General features: G+C 39.4%; 1 protein-coding gene across 10 annotated transcripts in view; it reads right to left on the minus strand.

Annotated features, from left to right (window-relative positions):
- The window catches only part of WDR17 (WD repeat domain 17), a 114,318-nt gene that overhangs the window by 50,393 nt on the left and 44,089 nt on the right, over nt 1-19,836 (minus strand). For 9 of the 10 annotated variants that reach the window (XM_061583655.1, XM_061583651.1, XM_061583657.1 and 6 more), the window contains 10 exons: nt 16,686-16,814; nt 15,215-15,398; nt 13,613-13,843; nt 10,569-10,820; nt 9,632-9,754; nt 5,379-5,566; nt 4,497-4,665; nt 3,198-3,289; nt 1,059-1,141; nt 17-103 (listed from right to left, as the gene is read on the minus strand). In XM_061583655.1, coding sequence (XP_061439639.1) covers nt 17-103; nt 1,059-1,141; nt 3,198-3,289; nt 4,497-4,665; nt 5,379-5,566; nt 9,632-9,754; nt 10,569-10,820; nt 13,613-13,843; nt 15,215-15,398; nt 16,686-16,814 — 1,538 coding nt within the window. The remainder of the gene's footprint in view (nt 1-16; nt 104-1,058; nt 1,142-3,197; nt 3,290-4,496; nt 4,666-5,378; nt 5,567-9,631; nt 9,755-10,568; nt 10,821-13,612; nt 13,844-15,214; nt 15,399-16,685; nt 16,815-19,836) is intronic. The other variant, XM_061583656.1, reaches the window with a different exon arrangement.

The following is a 19,836-nucleotide window of genomic DNA, read 5'->3' on the forward strand; positions in this document are numbered from 1 at the left end:
TAGAAAAGTTACTCACTTGTTGTTTTGACTCCAGTCACAGCCAAAAACTGCAAGTGGATGTTTGTACTTGTGGAGAATTTTGCCATCAATGGTCCGAATAATGCTGAATGATTGCAATATGGAAACATAAATAAGAGGTTCGTAATTTTTTTTTCTTTTACACCAGAGGTATTTACATGATTTTATTTAATTGCTGTGGCTCTTTGGAAAATTAAAGAACAGACAGGGAGTCACACCAGCAACTACACACACAAAAATAATAATCCTTCACAGTTATCCAACATGTTTCAAGCCTGTATGGCTCTTCATCAGGGAACTACGAATGTATGAAAAAACTCCACATTAAATAAAAAACCTCACATCTTTGGCATTTGTTGCAACATGGAATTCTGTGTCAGCACCTACTATCAATGTCCACTTTGCCAGAAAACTGAGTAAAATATGAATACTAACATCATAATGTGGGTGGTTGCAGAGAACCTCCAGCTCACAGGCCTAATTTGACCTGCCAGATCTCTGAATATGGCCTGTGAGGCCATTTTGGGCAAACCATACCCTCCTTACATCATATATTAGGCGCAGTGATCAGCTCTCTCTGATCTAAGCATTAAGTGCTAAGAGTGCATTTAAGCCTCTGCTGCTGCCTTTTCCATCAAAGAGCAATGGTAAGATCCCAAAGCACTAACACTGGAGATAACCCCATGTCTGCTGCATTTTAAAGGACAAGCGAAGGCTTTTCTCCAATTGTTGCACTATGATCAGACCAATTTTAGTTCTGGGGGATTACAGTGCGAAGACTAGAGATAATTGTGCCTGCTTACATAAACCTTTTTGCAGCTCAAAGCATAGAAACCCAATTTAGAGTTGGGCTTTTCAGCTTCAATCACTATTTTTTGTTAAGAAATCATATGACAAGTGACTGAAATCGCAGTACTGGAACACACAACCTCATATCAATAGATATGATCAAGTTCACATTTGCCAAGTAATCAAATAAAAGAATACTTTGCTATTTGTCATATGAATTTTGACAGAGTTGCCTTCAAAATGACACTCACCAGAATCCATCACCACTGCAGGTTGCTATCCTTTTGGAATCTTTATGACTCCATGCAATGCAGAAGATTCCATTCTTTCCATGCTTCAAAAAATGTAAAATGCTTATCAGTAAGAAATAATTCACCCCTTTTTTTCTTTATATACTTTTCTATGACTTTCCCCTCTTCCAAGCAAGATTAATCCACATTTTTATACCAGCCTTTGATATGCATACATATCACCCTCCCTCAAGGCATTTTGAAATGACAGAATATAGTATATCTGATATAATATATTTTTATTGTCCTTAGGAAGATAAGGAATCCGGAAAGCTAACAGATTCCAGTAACTTCTGCTTAAGGTAGCACAGAACTGAGGCAAAGACTGGAGAATTGTAACAAACAAAGCTGAATAGCTACAACTTGTAGCAGTTCCCCAAAGTGGTTGTTGATATTAAGTTACAATTGGTAGTAAGCTACAGAGAAAAACATGTGGAATCCCTTAAAACATGGTAGCTAACCTGTGGCCCTTCAATTGTTACAGAGCTACAACTCCCATCATCCTGACACTGACATGCGCTGATGGAGCCCAACAAGTTAACTTCTGGAGGGGCACAGATTAGCCCATCCCTGATTTAAGAGTTTCCTTTAAAATTATGATCAATTCTAACATTATTTTACCCCAACACACACCTCCAAAGATGCCTCAGAGAAAATGAACATCAAAATACATTAACATTCATCAACCTAGTAACAAAAACAGCATAATAAGAACTAAACACTGAAAACAGCCAATACAGCAATTTAAGAAGGATTTCACAAGCCCAAGAAGGCACGCTATAATAAGAAAAAGCTTTGCAGTGTTTCTGAAAGCTGCAACAGAATGGATTATCTGAGAACTACAGAGAAGGTCTTGCACCTTTTCCTCTCTAATTTAACTCCAGCAGTGAGGCAACAGGAGCAAGGCTTCCTCTAAAGCTCCTTAAAATAACCTACCAGAAATCAAAACCACAATTTTGAATTGTGCCTTGAAATAAACATATAATCAATGTAGTTCTTTTAACACTAGTTTTATATGCTTTCATTGAATCATTTTTACTAATAAGTGGGCTGCCAAATTCTGAACTAATTGCAGTTACTAAACTAAATATTTAGAGCATTTTACAGTAGTGTAAACTCTTTGAAGTTCCAAAGATTAAAGTAGTTTATGAATTCTAAAATGGCACTTTTTAAAATGGAAACTCAAGGATGCACATTCAAAATGTAAGCTAGTGCTTTTCTGAATTCCAGACTATGAGTCAAACTAGATGCAACATGAATTATGTGAATGTAATTAACTTCTGTGTTTTTGTTACGTAAATAGCTTCTAGGGTAGAAGCCTGAGAAGAGAAGGGATTGGAAGCTGGGGATGGAAAGTTAAGTTTTCTTCCTCCAATACAAGGTTCCCTTGAAGTCCAAACAGCAGCTTGTGAGAGATTATTTTTGCTGGGACCAGGGCAGAAACACAGAGTTTTAAATTTCCACCGCTATGGTCCCAGAACGTTCAGGCTTTTTTATGGCTGCTATTTACATCACAAAAAATGTGCATATATTTATGCAATTAGCACCACATTTAGTTTGATCCCAGCACCGGTTCTATATGCCCTTACTTAGTCATACATCTCACTCCTTTTAATGAAATGTTTAAGTAAGACTTCCAAAGACTACCACAGCTTGTACATGCAAAGCGTTAGTTTTTAACTGAGGATGCAGAGAATATGTAATATGTTTTAACTAAAAAGTAGTGCTTTTGGGGGGATGTAAATCTTCCCAGATAAAGGGGTGCGTGAAGAGAAACCAACTAATCTTGCTCTCCTTACTTTTTCTACCGCCTGTCCATTTTCCAAGTGGAAGCTGTGATTTGGTTCTATTTTTTTTAATCAATAGGTAGACACTTTTCTCCAATTTTGCAGTGTTCTCCAACAAATTGTGTGTGTGTGTTCACCATTGATTAAATCTTTCACAGAAAAGTAACTTACTTTTGTCCTAGTTTTTTTTGTTATAATTTTGCAGTGAGTGTTTTACTGCTCTTAGGATCAGGTTACTGGGACATTTCCTTAAACAAGCATTAGTGGGAGCTATAGCCTCATTTATAAGAACTTAAAACTGAACACATATTACCTCATTAAAACGGGTTATCATTTTGCCCCGTGGGACATCCCAGATGAAGCCACCATTTCTTGACGTTGCACCAGCTATGCAGTTCAAGTCTCCTTTAGGAAATGTTTGAATGAATAGATAGATTAATTATATTCATATTTATCCTTTCTTTTCCTTACTAAAGACTCAGAACAAGCAACATAATGAAGCAGATTTTCCTGAACTGTGCTCTCTTGGACTCTAACAAAGACTTCTTTTCATATCCTTCCAGAAAAGCGTCCACAAAGTTCTACTTATTTTCACTGGTCTTCTGTTTACCAAATATTTAGTTTCAGCTCTACCATTAATGTTACCAGCATCGCAAACCATTTTTGCTTATTCACTACCATTTGCCAGAAGGTTCTGTTTTTCTCCATTTCCCCCCTACGTGCATCTACCTTGTTTTCCCTTCACAGAACATGCCACATATGTTTCCTCATTTAGAATGAGATTGCATGGTACCTTCAATTAGCTACCACATGACCTGTTGGTGGTGATTACTATTGACAAGGCTTACTTTTTTGATCTTTGCCTTTACAGACTGGCCCAGCTAAGCCAATTTCTGACTGATTAAGACACATTTCTGACCAATTTCTCTCTTTCTGTACAATTTTTTCCACTCAAGTTATATATATAGCATTGTGTATATGTTGCACTTAAAAGAAAATCTAAATTCTAGGAGGTAACCAAAAACCTCATGTATGAATTATGGAAATTATGCACATCTACATAATTTCTCTTATTTTGTATCATATTGTTGTCTTAAAGGTTTTACTATTGAGCATTTTATTATGTTTCTACTAGTCATGGGAAGGGGAAAGAAATTATATGGAGCATTAAAGCCTTATCCCGATGAGAAATAATGTTCAGTAACCCCTTTGAGCTTCCTAGAGTTCACCAGGCACTGCCCACATGCTTTTAAACCTAGTTTGCAATCACAAAGGCTTGAAAGCTGCTTTCAAATAAACAAACAAACACAAAGCCACATTCTCACTTGGATCAAGATTCTGGATTTCCACCAAATTGCTTCCCCAAGCCATTTGCAAGTCTCCTGCCACATCAAAGGCTGTTTGAGGAGACTGCCCACAGAGGGCTGCAGCAAACAAGCCCTATTCTGTGAGCCAAACAGCACTTACGATCCTTTGGATCTAAGCTAAGTGTTATTTCTGTGCTTGCACAAAGTTACCAAATATACACAACTATGGATATTTATTACTTAAATGGAAATTGAGTTCTATTTTCTATATGATACTATATGTTATTAAAGTAAAATATTCTCACCTGGAGCCCATGAAAGGGAATATATGACCCCCTCATTACCAGGAGAAGTGTAGACAGCTGTTAAAGTATTTATATCCCACACCTTTATTGTTCCATCAAAGGATGCTGTAGCTAGAAGGTCAGGATTATCAGGTTTGAATTTACAATCAAAGATGGTTTCAACATGACCCTAGAACAACAGAGGTAAGTCCCATTATAAGAGCTCTTTTACATCTTATTGGATGACACCAATAAAAAGTGGCTCACTGGACTGGGCTATGCTAGCCTCCCAGCAGATGGGTCACTCTTGCTTACTGGGAGGAAGAAGGGCAAAGCAGCGGGGAAGTCAGAAAGGTACAAACACACACAGCCGATCCTGCACTTCTGTCAGCCCCTCTCCACCTCTCGGTAAACAACAGTGACTCATCTGCTGGGAAGCTAGCATGGCACCTCCACACAATCCAGTGAGCAGCTTTTGGATGACACTTTTACTGTAGGTTTCCAAGTCGCTTGAAAGAAGAAGGAAACAAACAATATGATTATAAACACAAAAACTAATTAATTATGTTAAGACTACTTCACATGTTCAAAAAATTCTTCTCCACAAGGTTCTCTTCAATCTCCAGGGATGAGTGCAGTTGGAGAACCTAACACATGTCCTACATCAGGGACACAGCAATATCTACCAGGGTGTTTCCAATACTCATGGTTTTTGTTGGTAGAAAACCTTGAACGTGGAAACTACACCTGGGAACAGCTTTTGTATCCATGGATAGTTCCAGTCACATATAACATTCTCCATATGACTGCAGCCCAGAACAAGTCGGGTCACATCACTTGAACAAGATTTTAAATACCTTAACTGACCCTTAGTTACAAGACTAGAAAGGAGAGCAAACATACCAGATCCCTAAGGAAATCCCATTTCTTGGCCCCCGTGTCATAAAGTCCCACTCCACCATCCATAAAACAGCAGACAGCATGCCCAGGGGGGAGAGAAAATGCTTGGTTTTGTGTTAGAGTTGGAGGCGGAACAGCCTCACTTGTAGATGACATGTGATGATTTTTGGTAGGAGACTGTGAAGAAAATGCTGAATTAAAAGATAAAACATATTAGCATATATTTTATGCTTACCATGTTTGAAAAACAACATTTTCCACTTGCCACTGGGAAGTAAATTTTGGAAAATTGTGCCTGGTTAAGCCCTGTCTGAGTATTTACTAAGTTACACTCCTATACTTTGAAGCCATAGATTTTGTTTTATTTAACTGTTTTAGTTTCCCAGACCAGCCTCCTTCAGAAAAGGGTTATATTATTGAAGCATATGGCGCACAGAGATTTGTAAAAATGCATTTCTAAAATCAGCTTGCGAAGTTCTTTTTTTTACCATCTGAACATTAATTGTTTTCAGTAACCAAAATTAAGTTGCTATTCACACAGCATCATAATGCTGATTATATTTTCTTAGCAAGGCTTGTCTTGATTACAAGTTATAGATATGATTATGATTTATAAAATTATAATGACTTAACAGATCCACTATAACACAAGTGCAAGATTTTCCATAAAGAAAGCCATATCCTAATATCAGCAGTTTATCATTTATTTCTCTTTCTGTAACAATGATATATAATATTTCTATAGTGGTCGACAGGGCAGCATAGGCAGGATGGCGTTGAGCAGCTGGCTTTCGAACTGCAAGTGTTGCTCCACTTACTGAGGAGCAGGGGCACGGCAGAGCCAACCTGCCACCATTTCTGCATGATACTGTGCTCCCTACGCCTTGCCCTTCCCCTCTCGGTAAGTGGTAGCAACAATTGCCATTCAAAAGCCAGCTGTACAATGCCACCCTACCTTCAGCACCCCACTGACTGCTACTGGTAGATATCTAATAATTATCCCCTCAGTCATGTTCTAGCAGGAAAGCAAAATGCAATATAATGCAAGCTTAATCAACTTTATCTTCAATGCTAAAATAATATTGGTAAAAATAAGGAGGATAGTTTAAACAAACAATTACCATTTTAAAAAGCATATCTGAACAGTAAATAAACATATCAAAATCTAAACAGGAATTAATATATACTTTCTGGTATGTGTCTCTGAAATAAAATGAACCACAGATCTTCAATATAAAAATGATAAAATTATAGATATACCCATTAAATTTGGTACAAAACCCCCAGATATATAAAAACGTGTGTTTTCAAATATTTTTGGCTTGTTTTAGCAATTCCACACATTTGAATAAGTGCTGGCTAGCAGTGTCAGTATGATGTACATTGGTGACCTGATCCTCAGCTAAGCAAATCTACTTGGAAGTTAAGTCCTACGAATTATAACAAAACTGGTTACTATGCTTAAGGTAGTAATTTTGTCTTTCATTTTCATAAGAACAAAACAAAATTAAGTTAGATAGTGATCTTTTGTCACAGTTTATGAAAGTGACCTTTAGTGATTCCGGATAGACACAAAGGCACTTAAAAGTTTGAAAAACAAACAAAACCAATCAATACAAGAATGTATGTACACCAGGATTTATACTGGGTAGTGGGACCACTACACTTTGGGTGTACATTTATTTATTTAAAATAATTAAACTTTACTCTGTGTTGCAAGAACTCAGGGTTTCATTTAAAAACACATAATCAAACATGACCATGGCATCATACACAACAAAGATGCTTCTCTTTCACTGTTCTTCCAGAGCAGTTATATTGATTTAGACGTCTTGAACAATACCACTTGGTATTTATATAGCATTTTCCCTAAATGTTTAAAACACTTTCCATCATCTCATTAATTCTAACAGCTACTCTGAAGAGTAGGACAGCATTATTATTCATTCCCTGTATTTCAAACAGAGGCACAAAGCTGAAAATCACAAATTACCCAAGTCACCCAATTAATGGCTAAATTGGGATTTAAATCAAGGCAATCATAGTTCCTCCTCTTAGGCCACTATGCAATATCAGCTATCCAGTTAGTTTCAACAGTTAGCTATTATATTCCCTTATACCCAGAGAATACGGGTACATGCAACACCCGATGATAAAAGTAAAAGTGGCAAAAGTGACACTAATCAAGCACATTAATAGGTCAGAAGTATATATTTAATACAGTAATGCAGATATTAAGACTTTGGAAACAAAATGATTACATAATAATGTTGACAAAGCAGAGGAGATGCAAAATGATGCAAGATCTGACCAGTGGGAATAATTAGGAGAGAAAGACACATTAGCAGATTTGAAGATGTCAGCAACACATATAAGTAAAGAACAAATGCATGTTCTACAGGGAGTGTACCGTTTTGGAGCAGACAGAAATGGCTCCTCTTGAGATCCAAATAAGAGCTTCTGAGGGGGCATTTTTGTCAGGACCATGGCAGGGTTAGGCACATGGCTTCTTTCTATTATTTGGGCTGATTGCAGGTGTTGCCACCACTCACCATATGCTCAGAGGCATGTTACCAAATTCTTCCAAGCTACACAGCAAGTGGATTGGACTGTGAAAGACCAACCCAAATGGTGTTTGCATTTTGACCAATTTGTAGGGCAGTACAATATCTCAGACAGGAGTTCAGGTCTCCTGCTCCCCTGGTGCATTCACTATAGCTGCCCAATTTCCCTGCTTTTTAAAGTTTGATAGAAATAGCTGTGGGCTATAGGTACGTTCTTAAACCGCAAGGTTTTTTGCCTATTAGTGAATATGTGTTAGAATCTCAAGGAACTAAGCAATAGGCCACAGGCTCTTTTGAGACTACAAAATCCAGTCTCATAGAGAGGCAAGTGAAGTTCAGCCTGAACCCCTCAACCCTAGATCCCTGACTCCATTTTATTTACAAGTCCCATAGATATATATATGTTAAGAAATATCCTTAGAGAACCCTAAAAACCTAAATCTTAGCATTTAATTCAGACCCGTGAGCAAGGTTTGAAGAAGCAGGCAATGGTCAATTCACTTTGCTGTGAACCCTGTTTGTGCCAAGAACAGGCCAGTGTGTGACTGATGTTAATGAATGAGTCTACTGTTTAGAACCAAAGAGCATGTAGTCCACTTCTGTCAACGCTTTGATTCTGGGAAAACTGATTTTTAGTGATTCTTGTGTAGAGCAAGAACGCCGACTAGGAAAAATCCTGTAACAAGATCCAAAGTTTAATGGGAGAAATTTTGAGATTTCATAATGATTTTTTACGAATAACTCAGTGTGTTTTCTCACTTTTAATAAATAGAATGCAACTTGGAAAGCGGGTATTCACAGTGAAAAGGTATTTTGAAATGGCCTACCTCCTCTATTTCTATGACGCTGAAAGATGCTAGTTAGCCAGAGTCACCCAGTCCTTTCCCTAGTCTGTGTGATTTTAAAATGTAGCTCATTGTTTTAAAAATAATCCTCTTTCATAAGTAGTGTATTTTATAAGTTGGGAGTGGGATTTCATATAGAAAATACAAGGAATGAGAAGCCCCTATAGCAATGTAATAGAGCTGTGGTGTTCATGAACTTTCAGTCACCCTAAGCTAAGCCAAACCCAACCTGGTATCGTTAATATTTCCAAATGTACCTGGGTCAGCCTGGACGAGCAAGAACAATGAGAGGGCTGGTATACCTGACAGCTCGCTCACAATAGCAGAATGTAAGTGTACGGTAATAACTGGTTTCAACTGGCCTGAAAGACCATTAGTCAAGGTGGACAGCAGACCAATGGTGATATTAATAAGACAGACAGAAAATTGGAATAAGAAGTACATTACCTAATGCTTTCTGATTGGTTTGGAATGATTGCAGAGAGGAAGAACTGTGATGTTATGTTGGAAGGAACTTGTGGGATTGGTGAGCTACTGTCACATGCTGTAACTGTACTTCTTAAAAGAGCTTGCACTCAGTGCCTCACTGCAGTCCTCTCCAGACTTTCTGGGAGACTGACCCCTGCATATGCTTGTAAAGAATAAAGGCCTACCTTTTTGCTTCAAGCCTGTGACTTAAAATTTCTCCAAGGACTCCCACCAAAAGATCCCGTAGGAGGAAAAAATTCTCTATCAAGACCATATTATGTTGAAGTGCAATTTACAAGTGCAAACTCAAAAGGAAAAGTTAGGCTAACTGATTTGGCACACATTTTTCTAGGCAGAAATTTTAAAAAAGGATACTTACATTTTTTCTTTGGAGGAGAACTAAGAACATGTAAACCATGGAAACCTGTTTTCTTCAGTTTAAAATTATCTATTGGTGTCGTACGTGACACATTCCAAACACGTAGCACACCAACTTGGGAATCTGTATTAAGGAAAAATCCCATTTCTTTCCTGATTATCAATACAAAAGATCTCTATCTAGTCCAATAACTCAAAAACCTAAGGGCTGCAACATACTTGGCTCCCTTGGATATATTTTTGCATACATATTTCTTGGTAGATAAAGAGAAATATAACAGAAACCATCCCTGGAGCATAAAGAGAACATGACAAATAGACACCATATCCCGTTTCTTCAGTGTTATACGCAAAGACTGATATTTTCACACATTGTGTGAGACTGGCTTCCCAAATGGTGTTACAACACACTAGCAAATGGAATATTGTATTATTGAGTATGCCAAGGAAGTGTCTGCTGCCCCCAGTCTTGTCCCTCCTCTTGTGCGACAGGTGAACTATGTACACTCACACCCACTTCATATTAAAAAAAATAGTTTAAACCAGGTGCAGGAATGATGATGACAGTGGGACAGCAATGCTGATGTGGTCATGAATACAAACCAATAGGTTTCTATCAAGGCCAATTTCCCTTCTCTCACAACCCCACTTAACCTGACCCAGACTAAAATTCCACAGATGCTTATTTTCTCCCCCAGAATTTGCCTCAAGACAAAGAAATATACATAGGCTTTCATAGTGATGATGCTGGCTGCCATTTCTATCACTCTTAAAATGTTCTATCTTGTCCTCATCTTTAGGTAACTAATAATGTAATCCACATTCTCCTGAACTAAATTGGAAATAAAGAATTCCCACTCAAGCTTAGAATTGTTCTGAGTATTGCATGTTTTATCATTTAATAAAACAATGTGTGAAAATGTTTTTGGTTTTTTTACCTCCAGTGATAAACATTCCAGGAGCACTAGGGACCCAAGCTAAGCACTGCACAGATGCAGCTGCACTAGGAAAACTAAATACTGTAATACAGGAGAGAGACTCTGAATCAACCAGACGGATTCCATTATGCAAATTTGCAACAAGAAGATAATCTGTTGACAGAGGGTCCCATTCCAGGGCAGTAACAGGATCTTCTTCATCTGTACCTTCAAGCGATTCTGGCCTTAGAACATGCTTTTGACTCTTAGAACCTTGAAAAGTAAAAACAAATATATCAATTTCAAATTCAGACAAGACCTAGCATTTCAAATAAGCCTTGCATCCTAATATATATACTGAACATCAATTTTAAAATTAGATGGTCTGCACTCCAGGTCAACAGTCTCATCAAGATTACTGTCAGGTTCCAGCCAGGGGAGTTCTCATCAGAGGAGTCTTTATCAGAAGAAGACCAGGAGGCTCTGGTCTTGAACCAAGCCCTGGCTCAAGTTCCATCTAAGGTTGAGGAGCCAGGGCCCTATGATGAGGCTCTAGACGGACCATCTGCACCCAGGGCAAATTCAGCCTCTAATGTCGAGGCTGAATGGATCCTGAGCCCAAGGGAGAGGTGTTGCCTCAAATGCCAGCTGGAGACATGACCCATCCGGAAGAGTGTATAACTATAGGCCTGGACTGTTTTGAAGTAAAAGTCTGGATGCAGGTGTTCAATGGGAGTCAGGTGAGGTTTGGGACGTGGTTTCAGTAGCTTCAGTATAAAAACCCCAATGCTAGGCTGGAAGAGCTGCTGGAACAATGTCTAACACCAGCTCTGTATATGACCTGTCTGATGATTGCCTGTTGATTCCAGACCTAACCATGGACTACTCTGGACCAACCCCTTGCCTTGCCTTTGACCTGCATTGCATCAACTGATGCAATTCTGCAGCAGCTTCTTATGAATGAAATGCATTTTCCCTCTCAGGATTTCAATCCTTTTTTTGTCTGAACTTTTCAAAGCTTTTGTTGTAAAGAAAGACATCCTTGCAATTTACAGCAAGTGTGGGAACTTTAATGCACAGATGGAGCTCCCCAGCCTCAGTGTCTCATTCATTTTAATGGAGGAAACAGCTACATTCACATTTATCCTGTCAAGCTCTTGAGACAGGAAAGTGAACAAGGCACCCTACTTAAGCAAATACTTCATGTGGACCTTGAAATCCATCCAGAGTTCTACTTTGGGGAGCAGCTGAAGGATCATAGGAAGAGAACTCCAAATGTGGTAGGGCAATTCATAACATTAGTAACAAACAGCTGAATGCATTCTAGCAAATCAGTCACCATCTTCAACATGATGTTTTGGTTATGGAAAGCATAAGCTATAAATCTTTTTACTTATTTTCCCCCTCAGATTCAGTAGATAAGTTCATTTCATCTATACCAGAAATACATCAACAGGCTTTGTTTCCACCATAAATAAGAAAAAGTAAACTGCATGCCTCCACTTCCATTAGGAGAGGAATCACAGACACACTCAAACATACAAACGTTCCAAGTTTATATCAAACAGAACTGATTGATTCATCCAGTTTTAGCATAGGCTCAACCATTCCAGTACATCGGGGTGGGGGAGTGGGAAGTCACTCTGCATTTGTATATTTAAAACTACAACTGAAAGAAAAGTGCATGAAGTACCTGCATTGCAGGAATTTGCTCATTAATGAATTCATACTCAATTGCTGAAGATGAGAAAACTGAACAAAATCATCTGAATAGCACTCTTTGCTGTACAGAGTGAATTTCTACTCTGACAAGCATAGTTCTAAACTGCCAACACTGAAAACAACAAAAACAAATAAAACAGATCCCTCCTTCCAAAATCCAAATTGACACAGAACTGCAGTAGTTGCTATAGCAAAGCAATATGAGTATGTTTTTACAGAGCCGGGCTTCATTCATCTAAGCAAACCTGTAGAAGTCACATGCTCACATTTGTAGCTATATAAAGATACATCCAAAATTGCAGCAGGGACAATCAGTCTTTTTGTTCCAACTAGTAGCTCTCCAGAAACATATCTGTTTTGAAAGGTTATAATATACTATGTTTACTGGCTACCCCATCAATAATATCATAATCAGAAAAATACTGTTGATGCACTATGTCTCCATTTTCTTCTATGTGGGAAACTAAAGCATCAATCAACAGTAGAAAATGAATGCTATAATTCTTAGTCATCCCCATCTATGATTACATTTTAATTTTATTAGTCTCTTCTTAGTAAGCACTTTAAGGACTTGTTCACACATCAGAGTAAACCAAACTATGGCTTACTGGTACCACGTGACCATGCTCGCTCCCTAAATCAGCATTGTTGTTCCCTGGTCCTTTTAGCACAATGCGGTAGCTAAGTCAAGGTTTGGCTTCATGTGTTGCCCAGATACTGGATTTTAATTAAGCTCCTTAACCAAGGTCTGTAGCCAAGGTAAAAAGGACAAGGTAGGAGCAAAGCAGGTACAAGCTCCTCTCCATGTGCTAGTTCATTTGCAAGGTCTTGGTAAGCCATAGTTTGGCTTACTGTGACATGCACGCTAGGCCACTATACAGTAGGGCCCCACTCATACGGCGGGTTATGTTCCGGACCCCAGCCAAAAAGTGAAAAACGCTGAAAAGTGGAACTCATTGAATAGAATGGCACGCAACACCCAAAAACCGCCGTAAAAGCGGAACAAGCGCCGTATGAATGGGGCTTTAGTCTAATTGCATCTAATTGAGACTGCTGCATTAGTGAAGTGCCGTAAAGCGAAGCGCCGTACAGGGGGCCCTGCTGTATTGCAAGAACATGTTTATTACATAGAAGCCCTTGTGTTTATGAATTCAGATGCCTTGTTAATCTAAAACCAATTTGGTACTGCACAAGGTTAAGTTTTCCACTCCCTTCCATGAGGAATATATTAGAAAAATGTATCAGTGAAAAACAACTGTTCAGTTTTCTCAAAAGAATAGTTTACTTCACGCTGCATCAAAAGATGCATATGTTGTTGTCTGTCTTATAAAGTATATTCTTACCTGGCTGAAAAATAGAAAGACTTCCATCAGTGTGTCCAAATACTACTTTCCCCTTCTTCTTGGGATGCCATCTAAACAGGCAAATATCTGACAAAAAACTATGAGCTTCTTTATGTACTGTCACACCACTGTCTGGTCCTGAAATTGTCCAAATATACAATGGACCTCTATGGGAAACGAATGCCACAGCATCACCTACATTCCAGCACCAACTAAGAGATGCAGGAATACCTGAAACAAAAATAAAAACAAGATTCTAAAGAGAAAATTGCTGCCATATCTCCAATAGTGTGATACTGAACTTAATCAACGGGACAACTTAATTAACATTCATTTCCCATTTCTACACATTCATTCTATGTACACATTTCAGCCTTGACATTAAAAACAGAGAGAGACTATGTACTAGTTCTAATTAATTTTTCCCTTCAACGGAAGAATTTATCTGGAGAAACACGTAAGTAAGTAATTACACCTGAATGGGAATTACTTTTCATGAAAGAGCTGTTATTTGCTATGGATCCTTCTTGAAGAGAACACACAGAATTCCAATGTAATCCATTCCTCCATAGGTAGACCAAGTGTAGACCAAGTATTACAGTGGAATTGGCTAAAGGTCTACCCTTAAATATACATGCATGTAACCCAAATTAAGATACCTTAACAGATGCCTTTTCTACTGTAATTCATGATTATGGTCTTGCAGGGCCCATTGTTTCACCACTATAATCTTCCTTATTTCACACTTAACCACATCTCTTGCATCTGCAGACTGCCCCATTCATTTCAATTCCTAAGTAGATCTGCATGGGCAAGGAACACTCACAGGGAATGTAGTTACTCCTTGGAATGAACAAGGAAGCCATTGTGGGCAAGTTATATTAGCACATCTAGCCCATATTCTTAAAAAAATTGCATCAAGGCAATTAAAGTTTTGCTTTGTATATCTTAGATATATTTTAAGATAATGCTTCCGAGCAATAGAAATTTTAATGGACCCCAAACAGAGGTTACCACAACTGTTAAATTTCAAATAACCGACATACCTGAACTGGAGCCTAAAGCAGATTTTGCAGGTGATTCACAGAAGAAAGAACTGTATTACACTGCTTAAAATGTATCAGAAGACAATACATCAAAATGTCCAAAGTCAGGTATCAATAAAAGCTAAGCATTTTCTACAATAGGATAACAGAACAAAGGTTTGTAGTTTGAGGTTCTTGTCTGGAAAACTGACATTTGTTTTTGGTGTCATCCTAGCAAAATAATAATGGCAGTTTATCAACAGAAGGAAAATATTTTTTAGGCTACTGTGAATAGAAAGGGTATGTGCTATGCATGCAGGGTGGGAAGAAGCAATTTTCACTTATTGGTTCTCCCTCTACAGCCCCCTAAGCCACCTCCCATGCTATTATGGATGGGCCCCCAGTCTTCTGAAGTAGATTGTATATGTGTTTGTGCAGAGAGAGGGAACTGAAGGGTGAAATCACTGAAAATCTCATCCCGTCCTGGCAGGAGCTTCTGCTGGATCAAGGGCCCTTCAATGGATTCAACCCGTTTTTCCTGTCAATAAATGCCATTAGACTCAAGCTTCTCACATACCTTTTGTACTGTCAAGTTTTCCAGCAACTTTTTGTTCCGCCACATTCCAAATTATTACTAAATTATCTGCACTTGCACTTGCAAACAGATCATGGTTATGGGGACACCAGGAAATGGCTGTGATGGTCTTCTTATGCTCAGACATAATTGCCCATAACTTGAATTCATTATACCGATGATCCAACTAAAATGTTACACAAATGTATATTTAGAAATATATTTCAGTAATTTGATAAACAGAATGTATTTATCTTTTTCACTTTAGCAAATATTAAAACCAAATAACACATGTATTTTGAATAATGGTGGAAGCTTAAGAACTACTGGATTGGATCCTAAAATGAATTAAGAAAGTTTACCTGCAACTCCAAAAACCTTCTTCAGAGGTTCAGGTGTGGGGTGGGGGGACACCCTTAACAACACAGGAGAGGTATAGGTGGCCGCTGGAGGAGGGGGGAAATCACCTGAAATCAGGTAGAGTTCCACCCAACTTTGGGTGATATTCCCTTCCCCGACAACCCCACCCTACAAGGGTACAAAAGGGCCGACTGATCCTCCAGACTGGTTTTTCAGGGGGCACAGGGACTGCAAGGGGGAGAAGGGAATGGGAAACTTTCCTTCCATGAACTTATGATCCAAGCCTCTGCATTTAAATAGAATACATTTTAATTGTAAATATGATTATGATTGATGACATATGATATAAAACTACGTCTAGATAAATATTAGGCTCCGGAAAAAGTTTCTGAAAAACAATGATAATGTTAAAGCAATGCGATGGAACCCAGAAGGGGACACATCTGTTGTGCATATGCAAAGTTCTGCAGTTCTGGCAATTAGAAAAAGGAACAGTTTGAAGAGAAATTGGTGGGAGACAACATGCATTAGCAGTAACAATTTCTCGTAAACTGCTCTGGTGACTAACTTTAAAAATAAAAAACCATAGGGAAGTTTAGAGAACAGTTTTGGAGTTCTATGGTATGCTGGGAACCTTATGAAATTCAAGAGGATGAAATGGGATTGGGAATCACACACAGAGTGGTTGCGGATGTACATCTGTTTGGAAATGTGTAACCTATTGCTAACTTAGGCCTTAGTGAAATTTGTTAAATTAATCTACTGAAGCAAATGTAGATGCATATCTTTATCTAGGACTACTATTTCCATGCAACACTTTTGTTGTATCAAGACAAATGACTTCTTGGTATCAGTTACAGTTTTTGAAATATAAAACAGTTTTGAAAGAAGGTAATATGCAATATCTATACCATAGAATCCTAGTCACTCTCCCTTGGTTAGGTCCTGAACTAATGAACCACTAACAGAATCAAAATTTAAAATCTCTCCAAAAGAAAACATTATGTGTTGGATTTTACAAAAATGTTATGTTTAATCCTGCAGTGGCAGTTGTTATGGGAAGTGAAAGTGTAGCAGAAAAAAATATTCACAGAGATCTAAAAATTCATCTCACCTGATATATATAAATAGCAAGAGTTGCACAATAAGCAAATCTATCCCCACTAGCAGCACATACATCTTTATTCCATGGCTGACACCCAGCAGCTAATAAGCCCACTTGCTTAACCTGTGCCATCTTTACCTAGGAAACAAACAGAAACAGAATAATTTAGTGATTTCAACAGAGATACTTCCTTCAGGACTTTGATATGAAACAGTTTGGAGAACTAGGAAATACATATTTGAAAAGCAAGAAGAGGGTATTTTAAATAAAACCATGGGTTGTATCCAAAACAGCGCCAGTGAAGTCCCACTGGCACAGCAGTGATTCCATTTCCTCTCTTCCTTCCGCATACCTTCCAAATATTCTCCAGATGGTCCCCCAACCCTCAGGAGCTGATTTTGACAGCACACAGGGGGCTGCAGTGGAGAGCAGAGGACAGTGCTGTTGCGCTAGCACAATTTCTTGCACTAGTGGGACTGGAACCTTGGATACCACCCTGTAAATATGCTTATGATTAAACAAACTCTGATTACCTAATTGGTCATGTCAGGAGAAAGGAGAATGTATTGTTATGAGCATGGGGGGGGGGCTGGAATGGATGATTTCTGTGGGTCACCTTTCCAGCCTCTGATTTGGAATCCTATGCCTGGGAGGCTGGCTCTGCTAGCCAGATGAATCTCCTTTGTTAATCAAATAGAGTGGCTAGGTAGTTAATGGTCCTATTTAGTTGCCCCGGCAACTGGTGAAAGGGGCTAAGAAGATCCTTTTTGTCATTTTAAACTCTACTGGAGGAGAGTATCCCCCCCACTCCTGGGCGGGGAGAAGTGTGTTTGGAACTGGAAGTGGGTGTACTGGAGAACGAGGGCTGCAGGCATGCGGAGAGGCTGGCTCCCTGCATCGTGGCGATAGGATGCCCCTGCACCTAGATGGAAAAGCTGGATATTAGACTGCTGATGCCTTGAACCCCTCCATCCTAAGCTCAGGTTGGAATGTGTGTACATAAATAAACCATATTTCATAAAGACACCGCAGTCTCCGCTGACCTTCTTCCCAAAGGATACCAAACCCTGGATGGGTGCAGGGACCCCCTGAAATCTCACCGCTCGGAGATTGGGGGAGGTGCGCAACAGTATATAGGTGCAATCTGCAAAGTATAGCTTTTACACAAACTTAATTCCAGTATATTTTATAGTTTCTTTGAACCTGGCACATTTGGTCCAATTTTCTGATTACTTCATTACACAAGCTACTCCTATTATTACATATAATTCCTCTACTATATACTTGTACTGAGTTCTTTCCCTGTTTCACATCAATTATCTGATGATCTGGACTCTTAGATACTAAATGCTGAAAAAAGCTGCTGAGTCTGGGCCGATACACATGGAAGGGGAAAAAAAAGATGGTACGGAGAGAGATTGCTTCCCATATGTACTGACATGTCACATCTGTCTGGATTAAACAGATATTGAGTAAGATTCTGCTGAAGTGTGCTAATTCAATCTGGACAAATAGAAAGTGTTCAGAAGATGAGTTTTAATGTGTGAAATAAGCCCTCTGTCCTGTCTACTTGAGGAAGAAATAATTAATTAGAGAAAAGAACAAAAAAAAGCATCTGAAAGAAGTTTGAAGCTTACAGTTATGAAGAAATGAAGCTTAAAGTGAAGAATGAATGTATGCAACACCAGCCTCTCAGTTGCCCATTACGGCAGGGCCCCGCTTTACGGTGCTCCGCTAATGCGGTGGTTTTCAATTATATCCTTGTGTCCTATGTTCGGCGCTTGTTCCGCTTTTTTGGCATTTTTAAGGTAAGGAGGGTGAGCAAGTGAGGGGGAGAACGAGTGAAGGATCCGGCAGAGGGTGAGCGAGCGAGCGAGCAGGCAGGGGGAGGGCAAGCGGGCAGATGATCGAGTATGTGTGTGAGCTCACTGTGTGTGAGCTTGAGGGAGGAAACTATGTTTTAAGGGTAAAGGGGGAATTATTTTCAGTGCCTCATTGAGGCCATTCAGAGCTGGTGAGGGGCGGCGCTGCTTGGCTGCCTGAGGGAAGAACAGCCATTCCCCCGGACAAGGAGTGCCAGCTGCCACTGAAAGTGCCCTTTTCTCCTCAGCGGCTTCCTCATCAATACTTTCCACCAGAAAGATGCTGTGGCAGTGCCTGTTGGCCTGTAATGTGTTCTGTGTGTCTCACAGAAAGAGGCTCTGGAAACCTGAAGCAGAAGAATTAAGCAGAGCAAGAGAGTGTGCCAGGTCTGCCAAGGTCAGCAGCTGGTTGACAAGGGCAACCGCTGAGATAAGAAGGGGACTCAAGGCAGCTCTGGTGTGGGGGAAAGTTTGTATGGAAGGAGGACTGCGTTTGTTAACTTTAGTGTCAGTAAAAGACTCTTACAAAGTACTTTGCCTGGCCTGTATTATTCCGGTTCGGACCTGCTCCAGTGCCTCTGCACTGTATGGTATCAACACGCGCTGCAACACGGGTTATGGGCCCAGCATACCGAACAAAGCAAGCGGTTCTGGTGCTGTTCTGATCCGGTGCTGAAGAGAGAGAAAGCAGGAAAATAGAGGCAAGTAAAAGAGTGAGCAACATGGCAATAAACCTGACGACCGGGATGGCGATGGAAAGATTGAGTGCCATTAATTATGCCAGTTGGAAGTGGAGAATGAAAGCAGTTCTGGTCAAAGAAGATTTGTATGACGTGATAGAAAAAACCCCTCCGGCCGCTCCATCAGCAGCGTGGACGAAGAAAGACGAGAAAGCGAAAGCATTTATTATTATAGGGCTGTCTGATACTCAACTGCTACACGTAAGGAATGAGCCGACAGCATACCAGATGTGGGAGACGCTAAAGGCTGCCCATGTGCAACAAACAGCAGGGAGCCGGCTGTGTTTAGCGAGGAAACTTTATCAGATGCGTTTTACAGATGAAGTGACTATGATTGAGCATCTTGCTGAATTTCGTAGATTGTTTGCTGAGCTTCAAGATAGAGGAGTGAATCATAGTGACATTCAAATGATTTATATCATTTTATCTTCATTGGATCAAAAATGGGACAATTTGGTAACAAGTATGGAAACGTTACCTGATGGGACTTTAACTTTGGACTTTGTTGAACAAAAGCTGCAACAGGAATGGAACAGAAGACAAGAGAGTAAAAGGACT

The sequence above is a fragment of the Rhineura floridana genome, chromosome 9 (genome assembly GCF_030035675.1).
Source record: "Rhineura floridana isolate rRhiFlo1 chromosome 9, rRhiFlo1.hap2, whole genome shotgun sequence".
Lineage (NCBI taxonomy): Eukaryota > Metazoa > Chordata > Lepidosauria > Squamata > Rhineuridae > Rhineura > Rhineura floridana.